This window comes from Nipponia nippon, unplaced genomic scaffold (assembly GCF_047370975.1).
Source record: "Nipponia nippon isolate SJK-2023a ecotype South Korea unplaced genomic scaffold, ASM4737097v1 scaffold_6, whole genome shotgun sequence".
Lineage (NCBI taxonomy): Eukaryota > Metazoa > Chordata > Aves > Pelecaniformes > Threskiornithidae > Nipponia > Nipponia nippon.
The window spans coordinates 17,076,548-17,100,069 of record NW_028262380.1 but is presented as its reverse complement, the minus strand read 5'-3'; the positions used below and the strand labels follow the sequence as shown (position 1 = coordinate 17,100,069).

Sequence of the window (23,522 nt, the reverse complement as noted above, 5' to 3'; positions counted from 1 at the left end):
ATTTCCCTTAGGCATTTGATAAAGCAGAAATGGTTGTGGACTCTTCAGTTCCCTTGAGTCCTAGAATACAATCTCTGTCTCACCCTATTCTGACCTTGCAAATGCCCTTACTTTCAAATGGGAGATCACAACTGGAGAAACAAAGGAAGCCAAGTGTATTTTCCTCTCATCAAACATTGTGCTTCAGTATGGAGGAGAAATCTTTTATCAGCAAGTGCTAAATTTTCCTGAGCAGTAAATTAGCTTTCCAAACCTTTCTGATTGCCTGGATAGATAAGGTTTGTTTGCCTTGTACGGAAAATTATTGCTGTTTGCCTGTTTTCCTTTGAAGTTCCTCTGTAATGATTCAGGGATGTTTTGAAAGGCTTTTTTAGTTGTATATATATTAATTTTTCTAAAAACCTTTCTGATCAGGAAACCTCTCCCAAACACCGCATAGAAAGCTAGCTCCAATCTTTTATATGTTATTGTTTCACAGCAGACTACAGAGCTAGCATAAGGGATGAGTGCTTCTCAGGGCTCACAAGAGTTTGAGATCCCTAAAGTAGTGGCTGCTTTTTCCCTTAGTGTTGTGCTCTACTGCAATGGCACTGGAAGGACTAGATTTTTAGCTGCTTGTTTCTGGGACATGATTTATGGACAGCCAGATTATTTCACTAGGATCAAGTGTCCAGTGAGATCCACTGACAAGAATATAGCCGTACCCTGATCTTTCTCAGAAGTCGTGACATCTGTCCTTCAGCTCAGATGTTTCAAACTGTGCTACACTTTTGACTGCCTTACAAATTAATACCATTATGCTGGGATGTGCATTTAAAGCTCATGTCCCGGGAAGGGGTGTTTGGGAACAGCTATTCCTTAATCATTCTCCGCACAGACGTGCACAGTCTAGTTCCCTTCCCCTTGCCTGTCTGATCAGCACCTGCTTCTCCGCTTGTCGCTGTGCGAGCGAGCTCGTAGCCAGTTGGAGCCATGACAGCACTGACTGTGCTGTTCAGTGTGAGACAGGGTAACAGACACTAATGACTGATCTTTTCTTTGTTGATTGCAAACAAAGATCCCAAAGCATCCAAAACGTTCCCCCTCTTTGGATCAAGCTTCTTCCTCCCATTTCTGCGCTTGTTTCCCTTACTGGCTCTCTTGAGCGTCAGGCCATCTGCTCCTTCCCCTTCGCTTGGAGAGCCTGGTGCTTCCTAAGCTTTGCTATTGCCTGAAGAATTCCCGGCTGTCAGCAGTGCTGCTTTTTCATTTTGCAGCTCCCAATTTCTCTCTCAGCCAGAGTGGTGGGTTTGTAACAAAACAAAGTCATAGTTGGGGTTTGTGCATTGATTTTCTCACGGAGCAAGGCAATGTGGCGAGAGATCCGCTACACGCAAACACGCTGCTGGTGGGGAAGGAGGTGGAGGAGTGGGGACACAAGCTGTGGAGTGGCTCCACAACAGTTTGAGGAAACAGTTGCTTCATTTGTCTGTATCACCTTCACCTTTTTTGATATGCCTTTCTATTTAGACATGTCAGAAAATGATGTCCTAGACAAATTAAAAAAAAACCAAACACATTCAAGGGTATAATGTTTAAAGCACTGATCTGCAGAGTGGGGGACCCACATTTAATGAATCATGCATTCAACATGAATCAGACTATGAAGAAAATATTTTTTTACATGTTTAATTTATACAAAATGGAACAGCTGCAATAGAAGAGTTTGCAAGAAAGCGAGAGCTATACCAGAGCTATAACCTAGCAGTGAGGCATCTTACTGTGATTTCTGATGAGGTTGCTGTACTTTTTTTGTGCAAAATGTTTTTCAAGGTTTAGTTTTAGTGCAGAGGAAAAGCAAATGCAGTAACCTCACCGACTTTCATGAAATCGAGTGCTTGTTTTCTGGCCAGTACCAATTATTATGCTGCTCACACATTCTGAAGGGAAATACCCAGGAGGCTCCCATCCCACCGAGGAGGCCAAGGAAACAAAGTTGATACAGAAGTATGCTCTGCAAGCACAGGAGTGTGTAAATTGCAAAAAATTCTCCTAAAAGAACTATAGGGGGTAGATCTGCCACTTGGAAAGGACCCATGTGATTGTTCAAAGGTCAAAAAACAATAAACTTGAAAAACGAGGTATTTCCTGCTTGCCAGCTGTGTAAAATAGGCTTTTGTATACAAGCATATAAATATTTGTCCAGGATTTGATGCTGTGGCTTCCAAGTTTATTGGGTAGTCTTACTGTCCTTAACTTCCTTTTGCATGATATATGACATATACTTTGCTTGTGATCATGCCTTTTTCATATTATTCCAGCAGGTCTTTTTTTTTAACCCCATGCTAACGGGCAGTGGTGACAGAAAATTCAGAGTGAAAGCCCAGAGCATTCATTCTGCTTTGTGGAAATACCAATGCTGGATTTTCTGGCATCCTTCCTTAAAATGAAAGGAAAAGTACGAATGAGGCGTGACACAGGCCAGCATGCCCTACAGCTGGGATCCGAGACTGCAAGATTTTGAATGAATACTTATTTCTGCTCATTTGCTTCTTCGCTTGCTGCTCTTCAAAATGGTATAGTGTGACCTAGGAGCTTTTCCACACCTGTACCCTGACTTAGCATATCATACAGAATACCTGTCATTTTCTTAGCACTGCTCTCTTGATTTTACCTGTTGCAAATGGGAAAAAAAAAGAGTCCTCCTGCAGTTTGGTGATCCAGTGTTTGCCAAATTCTTGACATCCCAGTTTATGCCTGCAATACCTGACATTCCTTGATAATTATTTACCCAAGCACTCATTAGCACCTGATATCAGACTATATCAGGTGTAATCACTAAGAGATGCCCAGGCAAACACAGTTACTGGATTAAAAATACTATTTGTTTGTTAATTATTGTAACTAATGGTATAACTTGAGTTATTCCAGACCTACAGTTCTGGAGGATCCCCTCTGCCCTCTGGGAACTTACCACACTTACTGCTTACATAGCGCAGAGGTATTCCTAATCAAGCGGTCACAAGTAAAGTACTAGTTACTTTACTTCACTGCCTGCTACTCAAAGGAAATGTGTATTATAATTTCCTCCTTCATTTTCCTTCTATAAAACTTCCATCATCATAATTTTCCACTCACATATTCTGCTAAAAATATGAAATAACTCATCTGAACTGAGATCAGGTTCACCTTTGCTGCGGCTGCAGGAAGGAGAGGAGAAGGTAGGCGAGGAGGGGCTGCCCGGGCAGGGTGGATACGGTGTGGGGGTACGTACAGGCCATGCTCCCAGGCTCCGGTTTCCTGCGCCCCTCTTCCTGCCAGCCTGCACTTCAACCGTGCTGCTGCACTGAGCGACAGGGTCACCTCGGAGCTTGCCTTCATAATTCGCAGGAAACTGTAGGAAATCAGACGCCTGCAGATTATAAATAAAATCTGGCAGATTATAGCCTTCACCTCTTAAATAAAATGGCAAGTAAATTTAGACTGGGCAGAAGCTGGAATTAGGAAAAACCTGAAAATCAGAAAAACACTTCTGAAGTGCTTGAGCCACCCGAACGTTTGGCTAAATTAAGATACTGTGCCTCCCCATACTGAGCTATTTTAAACCAAACTTCTTGGCTCTGCTAAAAGCACCCTTCTTCCACTTTACACTCTCTATTGTTGAAGCAGAACACATCAGAATTATTTCTAGCCAATCCAATTGAAAACTACCAAAAGAGTTTGCTTTCTTGGAAAAATAAGTATTATGCAGCTTCTTGAGGTTTCAGTTCAAGTTTCACTACAGTTGAGATTGCTGATCAGAAACACAGTCATGTCAGCTGAATATCACGTCAAGGCCAATATGACAAAAATAAACACCAGCAGTATAAAAAGGGCAGAGAGGTGAACAAGTTGTCCTTGCTTTATTCTCATAACTTCTTATGCCAGAGCACTCAAGAGCTTGCATTTAGAAGTTGACAAAGGAGGTATGAGCAGATGTGTATGTGTGCATGCACATAGATGCTGAAAAAAGGAATGACTCTGAATTAGAGTTCGGCTGTTGTCAGATACAATGACTGGAACACACACAGCAGAAAAAAAAAGTAGCTTAGCAGAAAAGGAGGTTATATTTATTTCTATATAGGAATGAAGAGTGTGACATAACTGAGTTCTTAAGTGGTCCACAAAACGGGCAAAGACAGGAAATACTGCTTTAGTATCAGTAGCTTCCACAGGTCTGTCTGCAGAAATGCAGAGCACCTTGTTATGCTCCTGTACATGATGCTTTCATTTGCCATGGATATCTGCTGGATATTAAGAGATTTGAGCAGGATTGTGGCATCCAACTGGATTCAAAATGAAGTGATATACATAATGTTTTCATATGAAACATTTCCCCCCTTGAATTCAGGTCTGGAGACATCTGTTTTTGCAGTACTGCTAGTACAAGTACGGATGATTGAAACATTTTGAATCTATACTTGAAGCACCGTGCTGAACATTACCAGGCTTTCATGAGTTTACGTAGAAGGGTAGATGCCTTTTAGACATTATGATTTCTCCAAATTTGGCACAGCTGTTACATGAGACATTGCTAATCAGAGCATTTAACGAATGTTCAAGACAGAGCACAGGCATACCTAGCTGATTCTCACCACGTAAGTGTAAAATGTATGTGTAAATAGCACTATTCACACACTTTGTAGATGTAGAAATAAAAAAGAGAGAGATACAGGATTCTCTTGCCTTTTTTTTTTTTTTTGACTTTTTGTTCATGTCTCTCCCTCCCTCCCAGAGTAACAAATAACCTTATTGTTTCTTGCTTTGCTGACACTTCTTCTGCCCCTCAGCTTCTGAGATGCCAGTCACACTGTTCTTTTGCACAGATTAAAACCATTATATTAAACTCTTAAGAACTGATCCACACTCAGCTTGAAATTTGCTGCCTTTAAGATCTCAGGAAGCCTATGCATCTAAAACTTTGCCTTCTTTTTTTTTTCCCCAGCTATATTAGTTGGTTAGCTAAAAACCTTTACAGATCTTCCCAAGCTTTTCCAGCAAGTTTGAGTCACTTTATTCAAAAGATATTGGAAAAAAAAATTGCTGTCTTTGCTACCAAGTTGAAGTAATGGGAAAAGAGGCAAGAACATTAGAAACAAGAAAACACTGCAAGAGGTTTCTGAGTGTGTTGTTCTTGATTTAAGGTTATGCAGTAAATAACTTCAAATTATTTGAATTGCATCTACCCTACTTTGCATTTTACTTTTTTTTTTCAAAACAGAATTATTTAGCACTTCCTACAGTGTGTTTGGTATCATACGTAACAGCCAGCACTGACCGCACTGCTGGAGTGGATTGCATCCAGAGGCTGGAAAGCTTTTTGTAGGCTGGAAAGCAAAAGTTGGCCAGCTGGGATGCTTGGCTTGTGGATGGAAGTTGCCTAAGAGGCATATGGCTTGTTAATGGTATTTAGCTACTCTCTGAATCCCGCACACACTGTAATATACAGGTCAGTGGGCAGGAAAACACTAGACCAAACGATGGCTTGGACACGTATTTGTGAGCCTCATATGCTCTATCTCTATAGCCTGTGGTCCAAAATGTGTCATGACGTGATCTGCTGTGGATAAACAGAAGACTGATCAATTGCTTGGGTTGAGTTATCATCTGAGGTGTGTCTGTGTTACAAACAGATACCTCTCTCATTATTCTGGCAGCTGCTGTTAAGGACAGCATCAAACAAGCAACAAAAATGAGGAGGATGTTGAAGGAACTAATCAAAGGGCTAATGTTTCAGCATAGGTAGAGAACAATTTTGAGGCATAATACAGCCCAGATTTTCAAAGGTCTGTAACTTCTGATTTCAGTACTTTTGCAAGTGTCTGAAACAGACCCCAAAATCCTTCAAGCTGGAGCCTAAACCCAGCTGTGACACACGCAAATGCAACTGTGTGTGTAATATAACGGGATTTGCATTAAAACCAAATTAAAGATTATTACAGGAATGGAAGCCATACAAATAAGCAACAACAACATATTTCAGCTATTTTATCTTTCAAACATACAACATGATATAGTTGTACCAGGGACTGAAAGGATGTAAATTTACTATGGAGTCCTAAATCAGATGCACTGAGATAACAGGCACATCCCATCCCAGTTTCCTGACAACCAGCTAATACACACACAAATAAATAATACAGAAGCTAACAGAGAATGTGCAACAAAATTCTACTTAAAGTTCTTTTCTAGAATAACAACTATTTTTTTTCCAAAGATTTATGTGGCATCTTGGTAGCTGGATGTCTTGGTGGTTTAAAGGAATATCTAGCTGGAACACTTAGATAATTCACAGAAGTAACTCAGAGACCTTCAAGATGGCATCTGCTCTCTCCTCAATATATTCTGAAGCATGCTGAGTTCACTGCAAGCAGGCAGATATCTGACTTGGCAGGTTCTTGTCTGAATTTGATATGCCATAAATCACATCATGGTGATCAACTATCACATCATGGTGGAAAACCTGTGGAACTTTCTAGACCTGGTATTCCTGACTATTGGCTATCCAGTGGCCAAGAAACAGCCAGCTGAGGAACAGCTCCGTGGATGGTGAAGCAATCAATATTATGTGGTAAAATACTGTATGCAAGTATGCAAGCCAGAATCTCGCTGTATGATTGTTTCAGGTAAGTTTGGCCCAAGTTCTCGACCACTTATGAAAATGAATTTAATTTTTCCACTGTCTCACCTATTGTATCTTGTACCAAGTGAGCAATCTAAGCTCTCTCCCATCTGAATTCATATTTCCCCATCCCAAAACACAATAATCAGACACTTAAGTTTCCAAGGCCAAATGCTAGGATCGTTTTTATGAACAAGCAAGCTGTGTGGGAGATGTATGACAGGCATAGTTTCACTTTTCTTTCTGCAATATGTGAACAGGAAGTATTATTCTCAGTTTAATTCTGGAGAATAAAGAGAAGATGAAATAGCAATGGATTTATTCTATTCAAGAAAAGAAAATGAAGGGTGAGGCTTTCTTGGCGCAGTATAACAATTTTTTTACTAAAAGTAGTTGGTATCTAGATAGAAGTATGCAGGGTCTTAATATGCACGTTTGCCAGTCCCAGAACTAGGGTGAAATTGCAGTTAGAAATTAGTTAAAGCCAAATTTATAGTCAGCTAAGGCAAACAGAGGATATGGATTCAGTTGATTAAAGCAAATCTGAACAAAAAGCCTAAAAAAGAAACAAACATGAGCTTGTTCCAGCTGCCTCCTCTGTCTGAAGATATAGGTCCTCTTTGTGCTGCTGGTGCAGATCTAAAGAAAAGAAAACAAACAGGATGTTCACAGCACAGAGCTGAGTTAGGATTCTTTTAAATATCAGGCGTTTGTTGCCAAGGGTGAAGTTTGCAGTCCAAGTGCTAACCTAGAAGTTTCTTTTTAATAGCGTGCCACCAGATCTCCTTTGGCTGTCATGATTTTATAAACAGGCTATCTGTGTGCAAAACCCTGGGAACACTCCTTTCTACCTTAATAGTTGAGCCTCCTCGTCTCTCCACATCCATTTACTGTGTCTGGCCTTATGCTTGAGATTGTATAGATCCGTTCCAGACAGCAGCGTTCCTAGAGGTCTATAGTTTTACGGCACTTGATACAACAGCATCCAGATCCATTTCTAAGTCTCCCTGACATTGCAATAACGCAAGTAATAAATACCATTACTAATAGGTTGCATCTGGCTGCCTTTCTGCTTATGTTTGTAAGCCATCTATGCCATCTAGTGGGTATTTTTTTACTTACAAGTGTTTTTCAAACATCAGGGTGTCAACTTAACAAGCCAAAGTCTAACTTTTTACTCAGCGGGAACATAGTTCCAGTCTGGAGAGGAGTTAAGGGGCACTATCACTACCCAAGAAGCCCCAAGTAAACTACAGCACCTTCTAGGTCATCCCTCTGCTACCCTGACACAGCCCTACTCTGCTGATGTAATGGGAGTTGTGACAAAAAAGTCACTTCCACAGCTCTGATATTTTTGGGCACGGGACATCATTCTCTGGAGGCTGAGAAGCCAGCTATCAGTCTTGTAACAGCAAATAGCCATTGTGAAAGGGGATGTGATGGAGCCTGCGTGCCTAGTCTCACTATTTATTATGGAAGTATGAAAATGCAATGTGTGTACGCTGAGCACACGCTATGCAAAGGAAGCCTTTTCTTAACAGATACACGCTCTTAATAGCGATACCACTACTGACCAAATTGTTCCCATGTCATTTAATGGACCATCGGAGAGCGGGGATCCATCAACAGAGAAAACAGATCTAGAAGATAATCATCAAATAATTTATATACATCTGCTTCAGGCTCTTTCTGAAAGGGCAGCTAATTTCAATTGAGATGTTATTCATTGCAGAGAAGTAAGTGATTTGGGGAAAAGTGTAGGTATTCATTGGCTTGAAGTATTTTAGCTACTTAAATTTATGGGAGAGGCAGTGATAGTTAGCATTCAGATTGGGAAGCTCTGTTTTGATTAAGAAGAGCATAGATATGAAGTGAATCAAGGCTATTACATTGCCATGCGTACAGGAGGGAATAGAAGGCTCAGGAAGGAAAGAAGCAAGGAAACTTTTCCTAAGGAGGAGGATAACAGCTGAGTTGCTTAGTAGTTACCCCAGGAGAGTATGAGACTGGTGCTTGGAATACACTAGTGATTATGTTAATTTAAGTACCGACATGGATGGAAAGGAAGGGGTGGCTGCTCCCCTGCTTACATACTGGAAGCACTATGTAGTAATACTGGAGAACTGGTATGCTCATCCCTTAGGTGAAAGAAAAAGACATTAATGGTTTCCAAAAGCCTTTTCATCCAGGTTTCCTCAGCTGAGGAACGTACCCACAAATACAAAAGTTTGAGGGAAATGGTTTAAAACCTGGGAGAAGAGAAAAATCTTCTGTTAAGAGTTCACAATATTATATTTTTTAAAGTCCTGTAAAGTGCTTTTTCCTCCAGTTTGTTAATATTGCCACCATGTTCACATCTGTGATTTTGCATGGAACAACTGTATTTTCCTTTGACACATGAACAAAAGCTTTACCATTCACTGGCAGAACAAGGAAACCCTATTTTAATCCACCATACAAGTGGTACCTAGTAACAAACAAATGCCTTAACAAGCCTGGAAACCTGTTCTATGATCTACTACCTAGAAGGAGTCTCGAGGTTTCGGTGATATCTAAAATGCCACTGGTTTTATCGCACATTTATAGGTTGGTGCTGGGATATAATTTGGATGTAAGAATAAATGTTGTCGCATGACAAGTAAAAGCTTTCAGTGACCAGCAGGAACAGAGAACACTCACTTTCTCTGTAAGGGTGTATTAAAAAATGAACGTATGCTACAGAAAGTGATAGATACCTCCTTTTCTGTACTGCATGAGGCACTACTGCCACACAACCAGAGGCAGGCAAGCAGGAGTCGCACCTCTGCTGCCATAACCAGGGACAGCAAATCAGGTTTTTCATAGCAGAAGTTATCATTGCAGTATTACATGGGTATGAACATATAAAAGATTTGCAGGTGCTTGAATTAGGGCAGAAAGGACAGTAGGAGATAGGATGTAGCCAAATTCATGGATTATGCATAAAAATAATATAACTAGAGAACAACTTTTATGCATCTATCCTGCAGCTTTCCAAACTGTGAGGAAGTTTTCATATTCAGCTGTGCAAATATCTTATGTGTACCTATACATGCAACAGCATATAGATTAAGAAACTTAAACACAATTGAAAACAGTCATCTTTACTGTAAATTCACTGAAATATATAATAAATTCATTTAATCTTCTTTTTATAATAAAGAAAAATATGGATAGGAAGGGAAACTATTAAAACCTAGTTTGGGAGTGATGCTTGTTAATTAAGAACGATGTATCTTGGATGTAATCTGCATTTTCTGCAGATAACCTACGGACCCAAGGTACATACATTAAAATATAGAAATTGGGTTTGCAGACAAAATGGAAGATTAAAAAAAAACTTCCTCAAAATTTGGAACTGAAAGTTCCAGTAGCTGGAAAAATGTTCTTTAGATCTGTTGTCAATTGACCTCCAATTTCATTATCCAAGAAAGAATATTAATGAAAACAATCTTGAATTTGTAATAGATTTTGCATCAGAACACTGATATTTACAAACTTCATTGATACCGTCAGTGATATACAGTGTGATTGTGTGATCGATAAGAACTGATTAACACCTGATTTTGAATACCAGGTGCTCACAGACAATTGTGTACAATTTCTGTAGATAGAAACTGCTTACTCAATATACAGTAATAAATTCAAGAATACTGTATATTGCATATAGGTGATATATAACAGATGATAGAGGTGGAATCTGTTGAACTGTTGACCTCTGCATTATTTCTTTGGTTGTAATGACACTCAAGATGGATTGAACTTCTTTTACTTACGATGAAAGGGTACACTTAGAATCACCAGGATAATCCAGGCAGAGTAAGAACATTACAGGCCTGTGAAGATATCATTTTATTTAGCATCTTTCAGGCAGAAAGCTGAGGAAAACAAATGAAGAAACAAAACAAACTCAACAGTATTACCATGGCTAAAGCTTCCCTTAAGTGATATTTATCTTAATATCTACTGTGAATAACCAGAGCTGTGGATACTACTGTGAATAACTAGTAATTCTGCAGACATTCAACAGTCTTTTTAACTGTTGTTTGGATTTTCAGTCCAAATAAAGATTTTACAGTGAAGTGGAATACATGAGGCCATCTTCTGTGTCTGACATTGGGTAAATACAATGTTCCACTTAATCACACAATTATACAATAAGGTGTAGTGTTTTGCTCAAAGCATGGCTTAGAAATGCTAAGTCTGAAAAAATATTTAAAATAGATGAGGTGCTTCTGCAAATACACTGTATTTATGAAGGATTTTCACTTACTTGTAATTGTCAGTGCAGGTGACATCATAACCAAGGGTTTTCAGCCGGTTTTCTAGTATCTTTACAGTATGAGTTCCACAGGAATCTCTGTGAGAAAGGATTTTAATATTATTGCAAGTCTTTTATTATCTAATTTCCTTTCACTGAACTTGATGGAATTAATAAAGTTAATCCCCATTACTTTCCCTCATCCATATTCCTTAACACCTACAGACAACTGGTGTACATTGCTATTTATAATGCTTCATTTGCTTACAGTGGTTTAACATTTTATACTCAGTTTGCAGAGACTGGAAGATTGGCTTCAGCCTGTGTAGCATTTGCAGATTCTATTAACCAATATTCCCATGTTCAATATTCCACTAGATAAACAGGAAAAGAGCTAAATAATTTTGTAAAATAATAAATGTTTCATTTGTAATATTCTTTGGCAGCTATTTAGATGGTGCTAAAGTTGATGATAGCTGTCTTTACAGAATAGGTTGGTTATAATAAATCAGAATTATTCTTCTTGTTAGAAGCTTGTCCTCTTGCATACAGAACAATAGAAAAACACAGGGAGAATGAAAAAACCCAGAAACAATCCTAAATGAAGCTTCTGTGTCTAGCACTGATTTTATTTTGTGGTCTAATTAGCAAAAGAAAGCTTGACATAGCACAGAACCTACTGAGACCTCTAAAACTTGCACCAATGTCAGGTATTAAAGTCAGTGTTACTTACCCATTGGTCAGTAAATACTCATGACTCTAAAGAAACCATATGGGGATGAACAAAATAATTGTAAAAGCAATTAATAAAAATACACAAATATTCCCATGCATCCAGACAAGCACAAACTGAAAGATAAATTAACGTTCAGTGCTCATCTTAATTTTTCATTGTAATAAGGGCAACTTCTGCAAAGGTGAGCTATATGGTTTTTTGTTCCAGAAGGGTATGATTCTTTGATTTAAAGAGAAAAGCTGAGAAATGCTGATCTGAACTATGCTTCTCTTGTCATAGACTCCACAGCACTACGGTAAAATATGTGGTCTGGGTTGGCCATGCCAAAATTTGATGAAAGAGAAGGAAAAGGAGATAGGAAAGAGAAGAGATGGTATGGGAAAGAGAAATGACACAAAATGAATGGATATAACTAAAAAGGGTTGAGTAGCAATAACAGAAGCCTCACGCTCCTAAGAATGCAGATGACACCAGGGATTCAGCCACCAGTGGTGGATATGGTGACATCTGAGTCTGTTTCTCTGGCCCTCTTCAGCCAGGGCAGTTTTAAGAGCAATGAAGTGCCACCATATGTTATATTAAATTGCAGGGACCCTGCAGATGGTTGGGGTAAAACTGACTTCCTCTGCTCCTCTACCCTCGATTCATTTGTGTACATTTGTAGGGGCCCCCACAAAAACTATAATGAATTAATTCTTCCTTTAATCAGTCCCAAACCAGGCCTAATTATTTTATTTTGTTAACTTCAAAGTCCATTTTCCACTGTGTTTCTGTTGAAAAACTTCACTTGGTCTTTGACTATTTACCAACACGCTATTCTGTTTGGACCGATCTGTTTTTTGATTGTTTTAAATGTAATTAACAGCAGAATTAGACCTGTTAAAGCCTACTTTTTGTTGTTGGATTGATTTTAAGTATTGAGAGAAGACAAGCCCCCTGGTGGTATTTCCCTCCTTCTACTAATTTCCAAACAGTTAAAATAGGTGAAAATGAAAAGTATGCATTTGGCAAGGTAAAAGAAATATTTTACGTGAAAATTTAATCTGAAATTCAGACTGACCCTTTTCTTAGTAAAACTGTTTATGATGTACCTTCACTCAAGGTCTGAGGTCCACACATGCTTATCTCTAAACTAACGAGTGGATTCCAGACCTAGTATTCATTTTTATTTTATCTAATTCTGGTATTTATATATACTCTGTGGGAATGGCAGAGTGTGCCTTATGTGTTAGTGAAAGCATCTAAAATATTTTAATTGCTATACAAATATAACCAAACAGAAAACTAAGGCGAAATTTTAAAGACAGGTTCAAAAAGGAGAAATGAATTTTTTTTGGAAGATATAACTTACGTATCTGGTCCTTCAATATCATCCACAACCCAGATGACAATTTGTGAGATTTTGTCTTTCTGGAGATTAGGTATTTCATAATCTGCAAAAAACCTGATTCAAGAAACAAATATTTAGAACTATAAAGAACAAGAAAAAGAAATCTTTTTTTCGCTTCGCAGTAATCAAAGTTCTGATCCTCCTGTAGTATATGGGCTTACTTTACATTGATATCTTCTGATTACAATCAGACTCAACAGAGAGTAGAAAAAAATCTGATTGACATTCTGAATGTCCTCAAAGGTCAAAGGCATTTAATCAGAAGTTTTGTTTTCATATTCTTCATTGTAGAGGGGCTCCGCTGAAAAAGTTACAACTTAGAGGTGAGCCCGAATGAAGCGAACTTTAACAAATGCAAAACCAAAACAAAAAGCATTTGATACTTAGTAAAAAAAGAAAAAGGTCATTCTTGTAGTTATTGCTTTTAGACACAATACAGTTTTGCTTTAAATAAAAAAACAACAGCCACAAGACAAATATATTTTCAGATACAAAATCACAGCAAGAATAACATGAAGTATTTGTCTAGGACACATAAGAGCACAAAAGAGAAACTTCTAGACGTGTTCATCCCTGGCCTAGGAATAATCTTCCGCTTTATTGCCTTGTGTAAATTGACTTTGATAGGTATTTAAATGACAATTAAAACAAGGCAATAAAATGGCAACTAAATCTTCTTACATTAAATGAAAGATGCCGAATCCAAAGGACTATTTTAATGTCTGTAAATTGAATTTTTTGTGAGATGCAGGGATTTCAAAGCCACCGATTTCTAACCTTTCCAGCCAGATGTACTGTAATGATTTCCAACCTTTTAATTGCTCTTTTTTTTTTTTCTCTCTCAGAAAGCTTGTAAGGGCTGTGTCTGCACTGCACGTTTGGTCCAAGCCTGAGTCTAGGTGTGTGCTCTGATTTGCCTATCATGGGCCTTCTTAAATGTCTACATCTGGGCCGAAGTGTCTCTTAGCCACTTTAAATGCTCTAAGACCCCCCAGACTAGAAGGGACTGTTAGTTGTCACCTCCAGGATGAGACCAGCGGTAGCAATGTGACCACCGCTCTGTCCTCCTGGTGCCTGCAGGCAAACTACTGGTGCTCTGGTGTGGAAGCACAAGATGCACGGTGGTTGTCAGTGTCTGTTGGCAGCCAGACGAGACGTGTCATGAAGTTACCAAGTTAATTTAAACTTCTGGAGAAGTGGAACATGAGGAGGTGGATACCAACTGCCCACTCTGGTCAAGTCTGGTATAGCGGTGGCTAACCAAAGACCAGTAGCAGCAACAGTAGGTTTGCTTGTCCGTCTAAGGTGTCCAAGCATGTCTTAGTGCAAATATAACAAAAAATAAAGATTCTAGTTATTTTTAACTCATTTGCTCGTTCATGCATATCTAATTGCCCACAAAAATGCAGCTTCCTCCAAAATATAAAGGAATCTTTAACTAGAGGAGTCAGAAACTGTGGAGAACAATGTACAATTGACTTCAGTAAACCAGTTCTTGAGCCAACTAATATTAAAGAAGTCTGCCAACTACATTCAAACTGTGTGAATGAACTAAGTTATTTTGCAGTGATGTGAGAAATAAATCTTAACTGAAATGATAACAGGGAACTTAATGATGATTTAAGTGTACAAACTGTAATGCAGGATAAACTTTGGAAGTGGCTTTGAAATGCCTGTAAATAGACCAGAGAGATGTTTAGGAAGACAGGTAGATCTTTTAGATCACCTTCTGTTATTAATTATTCAACTCTAAGCCTCTTTCAAACAAGATCTCTTAAATGAATTCAGTCATAAATGGGCCAGAAGATGCACAGCAAAGGAAACAGATGGAGTAACTGGCTTTGTTTTTTTCTTGGCAGGCTGTGTTCCAGTGGAGGAGATTTCACTGGTCACGATACCAACAGACAGGCGACCCAGGGAACTGGTGGAAAGAATTAATATATGTGTAAGAGGCTTCTGAAATAAGGAATCTGTTTCTGAAATAAGGGATCTATAAGGGATTCTGGGGATTGACCTGCTGCCAGGTATTATCATTTGCAGAAGACTTGATCCCAGCTGACCACCTGACCAACCCAAGGAGACCATATAAGTCTTCCTGATTAGCTGAAAGCTGTGTACAGAGATAAGTTGGTAGTAGGTGTTTTGGAACAGATGGTTCTTGTTTCTCTCCTATCCTGGAGATAAAATTAACTTTTCAATGATAATTTTCAGTCCTCAGTGAGTATGTAGGAGCAGGATCTGTTCTATGTTTTTTTTTTTTTAAGATTTTTTTGATCTGACTTGGTCAGGACAGTTGCTGAGGTAAGGAAAGATGTATTTTTCATCAAAGGCAGGCAGTCGCTACAACTACATAGTCAGTAAAAGTTCTTAAAGGTGTGTTTTTAGAATAAATCTTAAATATAAACTTAGATGAACTGCTGCATAGTGGTACACTTGTAAATCAAGGAAAATACATCTATCCTTAATATATGAGGGAATAAGGAGAAGAAGGAGCTAATCCTTGCTATTATCCTTCTAAATGAGCTTTTTTGCTTTCTTAAACCATAATGGATCTCAAACTACCTCCTCTCTTGGTCATGGAGAGATAGCAGGATCGAGTACTTTTGCTATAGAACTTAACAAGTTTGCTCCTAGGCCTGACAGAGGCTACACTCCCTGTAACAATGTCCTCTCCTTGGAGATGTCCCTGAATAGAAATTTTGTAACACTCATCTTTTTGAAGACATACACATTTTGCCACAGTATGTTGGCTGACTTGAAGGCTGCTTTCAAAGAGCATTTATCCTGCTTGCCACAGCACTTTGTAAAATGCAGGAGTCAAAAGGATTGTTTTCATCCATTTCATGTTAATTCCTACAGCTGGGGACAATTAACAGTTGCCCCCACAACTCAGCAGACTGATGCAACGAGCTCTTTCAGCTACACCTCCCACGCTTTGTGCAGCAGAAGACCCAAACAACTGCCTGACCCTTTTTCTTGCAGGCATCAGACCTTGTACACATAAATAAGTCAGTTTTCTTACCCTGGGACTGGATAAGCTCCTCCGACTGCAGAACCATTCAACAAGACATGTATCACCCCAGAACTGTGCTTCGCATACTGCAATACATAATAATTTTTTTTCAGAACTCATCTTACAGATTTGTCACGTGACTTGGTATTGTATTGCAAGCAACAATGACCAAGGAAAAAATTTTACCAAGAAGAGTATCAGAATTGTGAAAATAATATCAAATTAGCACCCTAGCAGGTCACTGCAGTTGAGAGGACAAGAATTCAATGCATCTTCTCAAACTATTTTCTCAAACCTATAGTTTCTTCAGCATAGAAAGAAAGCATTTTGGCACTCTGTGTTGGGTTTGATATGTGAATAAAGGCTCTCAAATGTCACTTAGGATCTGTATTCACCAGACTAGTGTGCTTATTCTGCTTAGTAGGTGCTTAATATGTATTAACAAAGCTAACACAGAATTTTAACACATTGTCTAGCTAAGGTGGAAGTTAGGTTCCCCTTGATAAAACACTGTACCCAGTCTAAAAAAGCGTATTTGTATCATAGGAAATAATCTAGCACAGTTACAGACTTAAATCTGTTTTGATCTGGCGATGTTTTCCTGAACCACCCAGGACACACTCACTAATGTACAAAGTCAGCACTAATGCACTATTTACAGTGATTGAAGCCATCCTCCAGAAAGATTCCACCGCGTTGTTTTCACATTCCTTCGTGGTGGGGCAGGATTCATAATCCAGTCCTGTAGGAAGGCATGTGATTTGTGCTATTAGAGAGGTGATAATGGCCACAAAAAGTTACTTTAGAAAGCAGTTAAATATATTCCTGCATTACTCACTGAACATACAAGATGGTCTGACATAACACTGAAAGCTGACAGTTGTATTTTTTTCTATCATTTTCCATCCTTTGCAGTTTACACGAACAGTGACATTAATCAATAATTTGGCTGAAACAGCTCTAACTCTATACCTAGGATGCAGAGAGCTCCACATTCAGAGGACTAAGAAGGAGGTTTAGCTCCTGTGCAGCACTGTTTAGATGTCACTGTGTGCTTCCCTGACTGCAATGTTAAATATTCACACAAAACAGGAGAGAATGAGACAGTGAAGCTATATCTGATTTGTCTTGGAGCAAAATGAGCTCCTCCAGAACACAGCAGTCGGTCTCCATTATGTTTTTACAGACAGATGTTTAATATAGCACTCATCGTCTTACCAGTGCTGTTTGCCTGCCCACACCAGTTTAGAAAATCTGCAAAGAAGCCAAACAGGGTATCACCCAGGGACATGTAGCGACGGCCTCTGCCAGCAAAGCTATTGACTAGCAGCTGATTATTTTCCCAGAAGAGAGACTACATAAAAAAAGGAAAAGGAGAAGAAATGAACCATCACTCAGGTGCGGACACAATGAGATTATGGGGTATTAAAAACAGTTTAAAACATGTTTTGGTATTTCTTTCAAAATTAAGCTAATAACCAGACATGTTAGCTATCTCTTTAGAGGAACAAAGTTTGTTCTTACAGTGGTGTAAATTATGATCACTAGAGGCTTGAGGGGCATTGATACCATGCCGGGAATGGATATAGACCTATATTAAATATAGTTAGGCCTAGCTTTGCCTTCCTCAGCAGACAGATTTAGGAAAAGGGAGAAAAAAGGGAAGACAGATATTCATAAGTGAGGTCTATCTTAGCAGAATTTTCTCATACTGCTATGTTGGCTTATAGTGTGAAAAAATCATATGCCTAGCTGTTATCACTGTGTTTGCAAAACTCTCTCATGAATTAACCTATGTTGACAGGAGTATTTGTTGGTTTAGCTTGTATCATTTAGAGATAAGGAATAATTGTGCCAGAAGAAAAACTGCTTTAAAGCACAACCTTTTAGAGAAGGCCAAAGCACACATTCTGATGGGATATGATGGCACGAAGAGCCGTGTTTTTTGCACTTTCACAGTTCTCTGCAATTGCCAGCACATCAAACACTTAGTGTTTTCTAGCATATAATGGTGTCCTATCTCATTTCTGCTTATGCTTGTTTAACATGTCAATGTTTAACATGTCACTGCCCTGAGACTTGGCTGTGAGGAGCGGAAGCAAAAGATGATAGCAGGCACAATCTTTGCAGGCAGAGCACCTAACTTGAGGAGAAGTAGAAAATCAAGGACTACAACAGAGCTCCCAGCACGGCAGCAAAAATGGGAGATCTTTGTAGAATGAAAATAGAGAAGTTGCTGGGAAGTTACTGCATAAAGTAAATGCAGCCAAAGACACTGAAAAATGCCATCAAGCTTGAGCCTAGTTTGTAAACTACAGACAGGACAAAAATAATGATTCATGTATCAGCCACAGAAGGACTCTTTGTCAATTTTAAACTGTGTCATGGCAAATCTGCTGGATGTCACAGGGCTGTTAACATAACATTAATAATCATTACCTTGTTAGGTGGAATTGTGTGCAATGACAGGTTGATAAATAATTCATAGTCCTTAGGTAGAATGCTGCAAGGATCCTTGTTAATGAATGCATTTTTAAATGCTTCCCATATTGCTGCACAATTCTTCTCACTGTAATCATTGAAACAAATAGCAGAATTGTTTATTCAAAGCAGAGCAAGAAAGTAATTTGTTCCCAACTTCTTCAAATTCCAAAATTAAAAATGCCACAAGGTTAAAATAGAAAACTGAAGTCAGGGTGGTAGAAAACTTGCAACCCAGGAAGAGCATATAGGTCTTGGCTTTTCCTGACTCCTAACAGCAGCAGATTAGGAAGAAGTAGCAATGAAAATATTAGGATTTACAGTGTGGAATTAGAAATACATAGTAATTCCACAAAAATCTTAGAAGGTACAGTGTACACAGTGAGCTTGCTATCCAGCATTGTAGAAATACTAAAGAAAACAGTTTGCTTTGAAATTTTGCAGATTCAAAAAGCTCTTTCATTTAAAGCGTAGCTACATGTGCAAAGCTACTGGAATGTAAAATTACTCTTAAAATGTCAGATTCAAGTGCAGGAGGAGTTACTAAAAAGTTCTGATGGTAAAATAATGGTTTTGACAAAGAGATGCCTTCTGTGTATACAGACCCTGGGATTATGCAGCTTTACCTTGCTGGAATGAATACGCTGAGCATGTGGGACACGTACGGTCACTGTGCAGTACCTACAAAAATACTGTTTGGATTCAACATTTAAACTGCTCGTGTAGAGGGCCTGAAATAAGGTGCTAGGCTGTGCACTTCAACAGTTCCCTTCTGCCAGCCCTCCACTGGGGACAATAATCTCCCGTGGAAGGCCAGGCCAGGCCAGGCCATCTAGGGATGGAAGTGTCTTATCGCTCTGGATTTGCAGGATCTCATCTGTCACAGCTCTGAGCCTGCCTGGAGTAATTAAAAAGGGAATTGCTACTTTCACCACTTTCCCACAGTACCTTCCCCACATACGCTGTGACAACGTCTATGCTGGGAACACTCCGCAGAACAGAATAATGTATTTTATGTGCACACAGCATTCCTAATGCGAACAGCTGTAATTGCAAAGCTGTAGCTTGAACAACAGTAGTCCCAGTTAAGTAAACCAAACTTTGCCATTAGAGTGTTTTGCTCATTTAATGTCATCCATAGACAGCGGGGTTTCTGCTGGCACTTCTCGTGAGAATTCCTTAAGGAGCTGCTTTGCGATGCTGAATGTCACAGATAATTTAAAGTTAAAGGACCCCTTGTGAAGAGCTATGCCGCTCCCATGCAGGAAAGAGATCACACATTCTCTTACTTACAGAGATTACTATCTCTGGTCATGCTTCCAACAACTATATAAAAAACCGCAATATATCGTAAGCAAATATGGGATCTTGATCTGAAAATCTTCAGTGCTGCAATATGACCCTTGATCAGTAGTTCCAATGTTTAAACAGCCTTACTTGATACAAGGATTTGCACACTATTTCTGATTTCAAGCTGTTAAACTTTAGCTTCTGACAACTGTATATACTTAAGTCTCATTCTGCTAAAGAGCTGTCTACTGTAAGCACTCACTTATTCATGCTAGTACTTGTAAATCATGATCAACTGAACTGTTTACATCTTTCTTGACAGTTGAATCCAGCAGTAATTTTCTGGTTAATTCACTTACTGCATTTTTTTTCTTCATGTCTTCTCACCCAGGTTTGAACAGCTTGTAAATCAAAAGGATTATTCTGCTCTGTTACTCAAAATTTCTTAGCTGGCAAAAATACTTTTTGAAACTACAGGGTGGGGAAGGACTATAGTTCAGGACAATTCCTTCCAATCTTAATAGGCACTAATAAGTCATATTAGATTTATTTCATACTAATCAGTTAAAAAAAAATATGTTTTTAAAACTTCCATTATATACTACTGTGCTGTTTTTGGCTGGGATAGAGTTAATTTTCTTCATAGTAGCTACTATGGGGCTATGTTTTGGATTTGTGCTGGAAACTGTTGATAACACAGGGATGTTTTAGTTATTGCTGAGCAGTGCTTACACAGAGTCAAAGCCAAAGCCTTTTCTGCTTCTCACCCCACCCCAGCAGCGAGGAGGCTGGGGGTGTGCAAGAAGCTGGGAGGGGACACAGCTGGGACAGCTGACCCCAGCTGACCAAAGGGCTGTTCCATACCATAAGGCATCATGCTCAGCAATAAAAAGCTAGGGGAAGAAGAAGGAAAGGGGGGACATTTGGAGTGATGGCGTTTTGTCTTCCCAAGTAACTGTTATCTGTGACAGAGCCCTGCTTTCCTGGAGATGGCTGAACACCTGCCTGCCGATGGGAAGCTGTGAATGAATTCCTTGCTTTGCTTTGCTTGCATGCGTGGCTTTTGCTTTACCTATTAAACTGTCTTTATCTCAACCCATGAGTTTTCTCACTTTTACTCTTCTGATTCTCTCCCCATCCCACTGGGGGGGAGTGAGCGAGCGGCTGCATGGTGCTCAGTTGCAGGCTGGGGTTAAACCACAACAACCACAAAACTATTATAAACGTGAGACATATAGAAATACTTTCAAGAATATTGTATTTATATTTCTAAAAGCCCAAATCAGTTAACTATAAAGTTAACATTTCCACAATAACAATCCTTTATGTTGCTCATTTTAGTGTATTCTGTATTATTAGTCATGTCCTGCTTCAGATATAAATGAAGTGACATCTGTTAACTCCAACAGGAACTCTACCTATCTAGAGCCTATGGTGAGACCAGACTTCGTATATCTATACAACTGTTAACTGACTTAAGTTTTTGTAGTTTATATTATACATTATATTGTAGGTATGTAAAAATCTATAGTTAAAGTTTATTGGCACCTTCCACTGTGATGTGTTTATAAATTTGCCAAACTTGAATTGTTCAGCTGAAATTTTAGTACTGTGTTATTGGCATTAAGATGATTTTTTCTTTCACTGGGAACTTGAACCAAAACTCTTCTTGTAAGTTAAGAATGTTATTAGCAAGAAACATGTTTTGCCTTTGTTAAAAACCATGAACCTGTTTTCAGCCCTGTATCTTCCTGTTTTGCAGCAGGAACTGAAAATGGGAGGTTGGGGGAAGGAGGTGATATTTGCTGATATTATGCAACACAATCAAATGCTGATTAAGACCACAATTCAATGCTGCAGGCACCCAGCCAGGCCCCCTCTGCAAATCCCTCTTCAAACTATCAGGAAAAATTTTAGTGGCAGAATAAAGGACTGAACTCCAGGAGACTGTCCTGCTTAGTTTCTTCCTTTTTACTGAAGCGCAAACAATGCAAGGAGGACAGAAAAAGTGGTCATTTTACCAAAGTGTGTGACTGACTGACTTCCAGTTCTGTGTAATAAACACAGACAATGAAAGCTCATGGGTAATCATACTTCAGCAGTTGATTACTACTTGATTCTTCAGGTGGATGGGCTATTCAATCTCTTTCAGTACCATAGGATAGCTATAAAGTGCGGTGCTTTCCTTCTTGCATGACCTGACATACAAGGCATGCAAAGTAAAGCTGGTCTTCCCAGGAGCACTGTGAGATTTGGTACTTCAGAAATACCATCCCCACCACTTCTGTGCAGTGTTCTCCTTACAGAACACTGTGGCACTAGGGGGGCAGAAATGTGAAATAAAAAGTTGAAGGATTAAAAATCTTGCCTTAATTACATTACTTTTATTAATATGACATCCACCAAACTTCGTTTTTTGTTTCCAGACAGCTACAAGCATGTTGGCTTCAACAGGATCACTTTCATGGCTAGGAGCAAAACATCAGGCTTCTGATTAATAACCATTTTGTACGGAACACAAAAAACTAATCCAGAAATAGGCAAAACTTACCCAACAGCAGGATTCACAACTCTAATATAGTCATAGCATCTTCCAATGACAATACTTTCCAGGTTTTGCGTTGTACCTTCGCCCTTCCATTTCCTCCCCTGCACTTCTGAGAAGCTGTTCATGAACAGAACAGAGACAAGTAAGAGAGACAAAAAAAGGCTCTTCATCATGAATTCTTGACAACCCAAATTCTTAAAACAAAAAGGAAGAAAAAAAAAAGAGTTGTACTGTATTGTATTAAAATACAATTTTAATGGAAACCTGGAGGCTAAACATTTAATATTTTCAGTACTGGCTATAGCTCCGTACACAAAAGATGAAGACAGACGGAAATCTGAACCTTGCTGGGGACTATAACCTAACTGTTTCCTGGAACGATTGCAGCACAGGGATACATCACTTCCTTATGCCTAACTGTTCCCCACTTCAGCAAAACGAGACTTCTAAGGTCATGATATTGCCACCTGGTGATAACTGGGAAGAATTACAGTGTATTTCAGTAAAAAGAGGAAAAAACCTCTTGCCACTTCAGTATTTATGATGCCTTAGGTTTGTTTAATAGTTGTTGCCATGCTACACCTTCTTGAAACATCACAAGTGCTTCCAAGCAACATGTTTTAAAACAGCTTCTTTTCTTTTTAAAAAGGCTACACTTTTTACACATATTTCTCTAATGGCTGAAAAAAATTTTCTGAAATACGTATAAAGAAATATGCAGGTAAAGTGCTGATCTCACAAACATCCAAATTCTCAGGTGATCTTGTATCACACATAGGGGTAACATCAGTCAGCTCTTTTTGCACCTCTCCCCTGGATACTGACAGCAACATTTTGGTGTGATGATATGTGTTTTGAAGTCTTCTTCATGAACAAAACTGTGTTGCAGGCAGGGATCAATCATACTGAGGACCAAAAGGATTAAGACATACTTTCTGTGCACTGAAGAAATCTCTTCGACTTCTGTTTATTCTTATTCTCCCTCCAGCTTCTTTTTCCTAAGAACTTTCTTAGATCATCAAGTGGCATCAATTAATCTCATCTTCAGTGTAAATATTCTGCGGTATACGCTGCTGCAAATACAGCCACATTACTTTTTTCCCTCTTTAAAAAAAATATTTTTTCAGCCTTAGAGTAATTTGTCT

General features: G+C 38.9%; 1 protein-coding gene across 6 annotated transcripts; it reads right to left on the bottom strand.

Annotated features, from left to right (window-relative positions):
* Positions 1 to 1,678: 1,678 nt before the first annotated feature.
* Positions 1,679 to 22,737, bottom strand: BST1 (bone marrow stromal cell antigen 1). Of its 6 annotated transcripts, XM_087737430.1 has the most exons (10): positions 22,381 to 22,737; positions 18,498 to 18,627; positions 17,277 to 17,412; positions 16,718 to 16,800; positions 16,068 to 16,144; positions 13,007 to 13,099; positions 10,932 to 11,018; positions 10,435 to 10,494; positions 8,215 to 8,280; positions 3,857 to 7,279 (listed from the first exon to the last, which is right to left on the bottom strand). In XM_087737430.1, coding segments are annotated over exons 1-10 (903 nt in total). In that variant the 5' UTR covers positions 22,551 to 22,737; the 3' UTR covers positions 3,857 to 7,278. The 6 variants fall into 6 exon arrangements, with proteins under 6 accessions (XP_009461207.2, XP_087593553.1, XP_087593556.1 ...); XM_009462932.2 differs by lacking the exons at positions 3,857 to 7,279; positions 8,215 to 8,280 and adding an exon at positions 1,679 to 3,391; XM_087737427.1 differs by lacking the exons at positions 3,857 to 7,279; positions 8,215 to 8,280 and adding an exon at positions 1,679 to 3,373.
* Between the last annotated feature and the right edge of the window lie 785 nt (positions 22,738 to 23,522).

What these genes read in the sequence shown, in the direction of transcription:
- BST1 (XM_009462932.2), bottom strand. Translation starts at nt 22,550, where the DNA reads ATGATGAAGAGCCTTTTTTTGTCTCTCTTACTTGTCTCTGTTCTGTTC. An exon ending in GGAGGATGGCTTCAATCACT is followed by an intron (nt 16,145 to 16,717) that starts GTAAATAGTGCA and finishes TATGTATTGCAG; the next exon opens with TATGCGAAGCACAGTTCTGG. An exon ending in GATATTGAAGGACCAGATAC is followed by an intron (nt 11,019 to 13,006) that starts GTAAGTTATATC and finishes CCTTTCTCACAG; the next exon opens with AGATTCCTGTGGAACTCATA.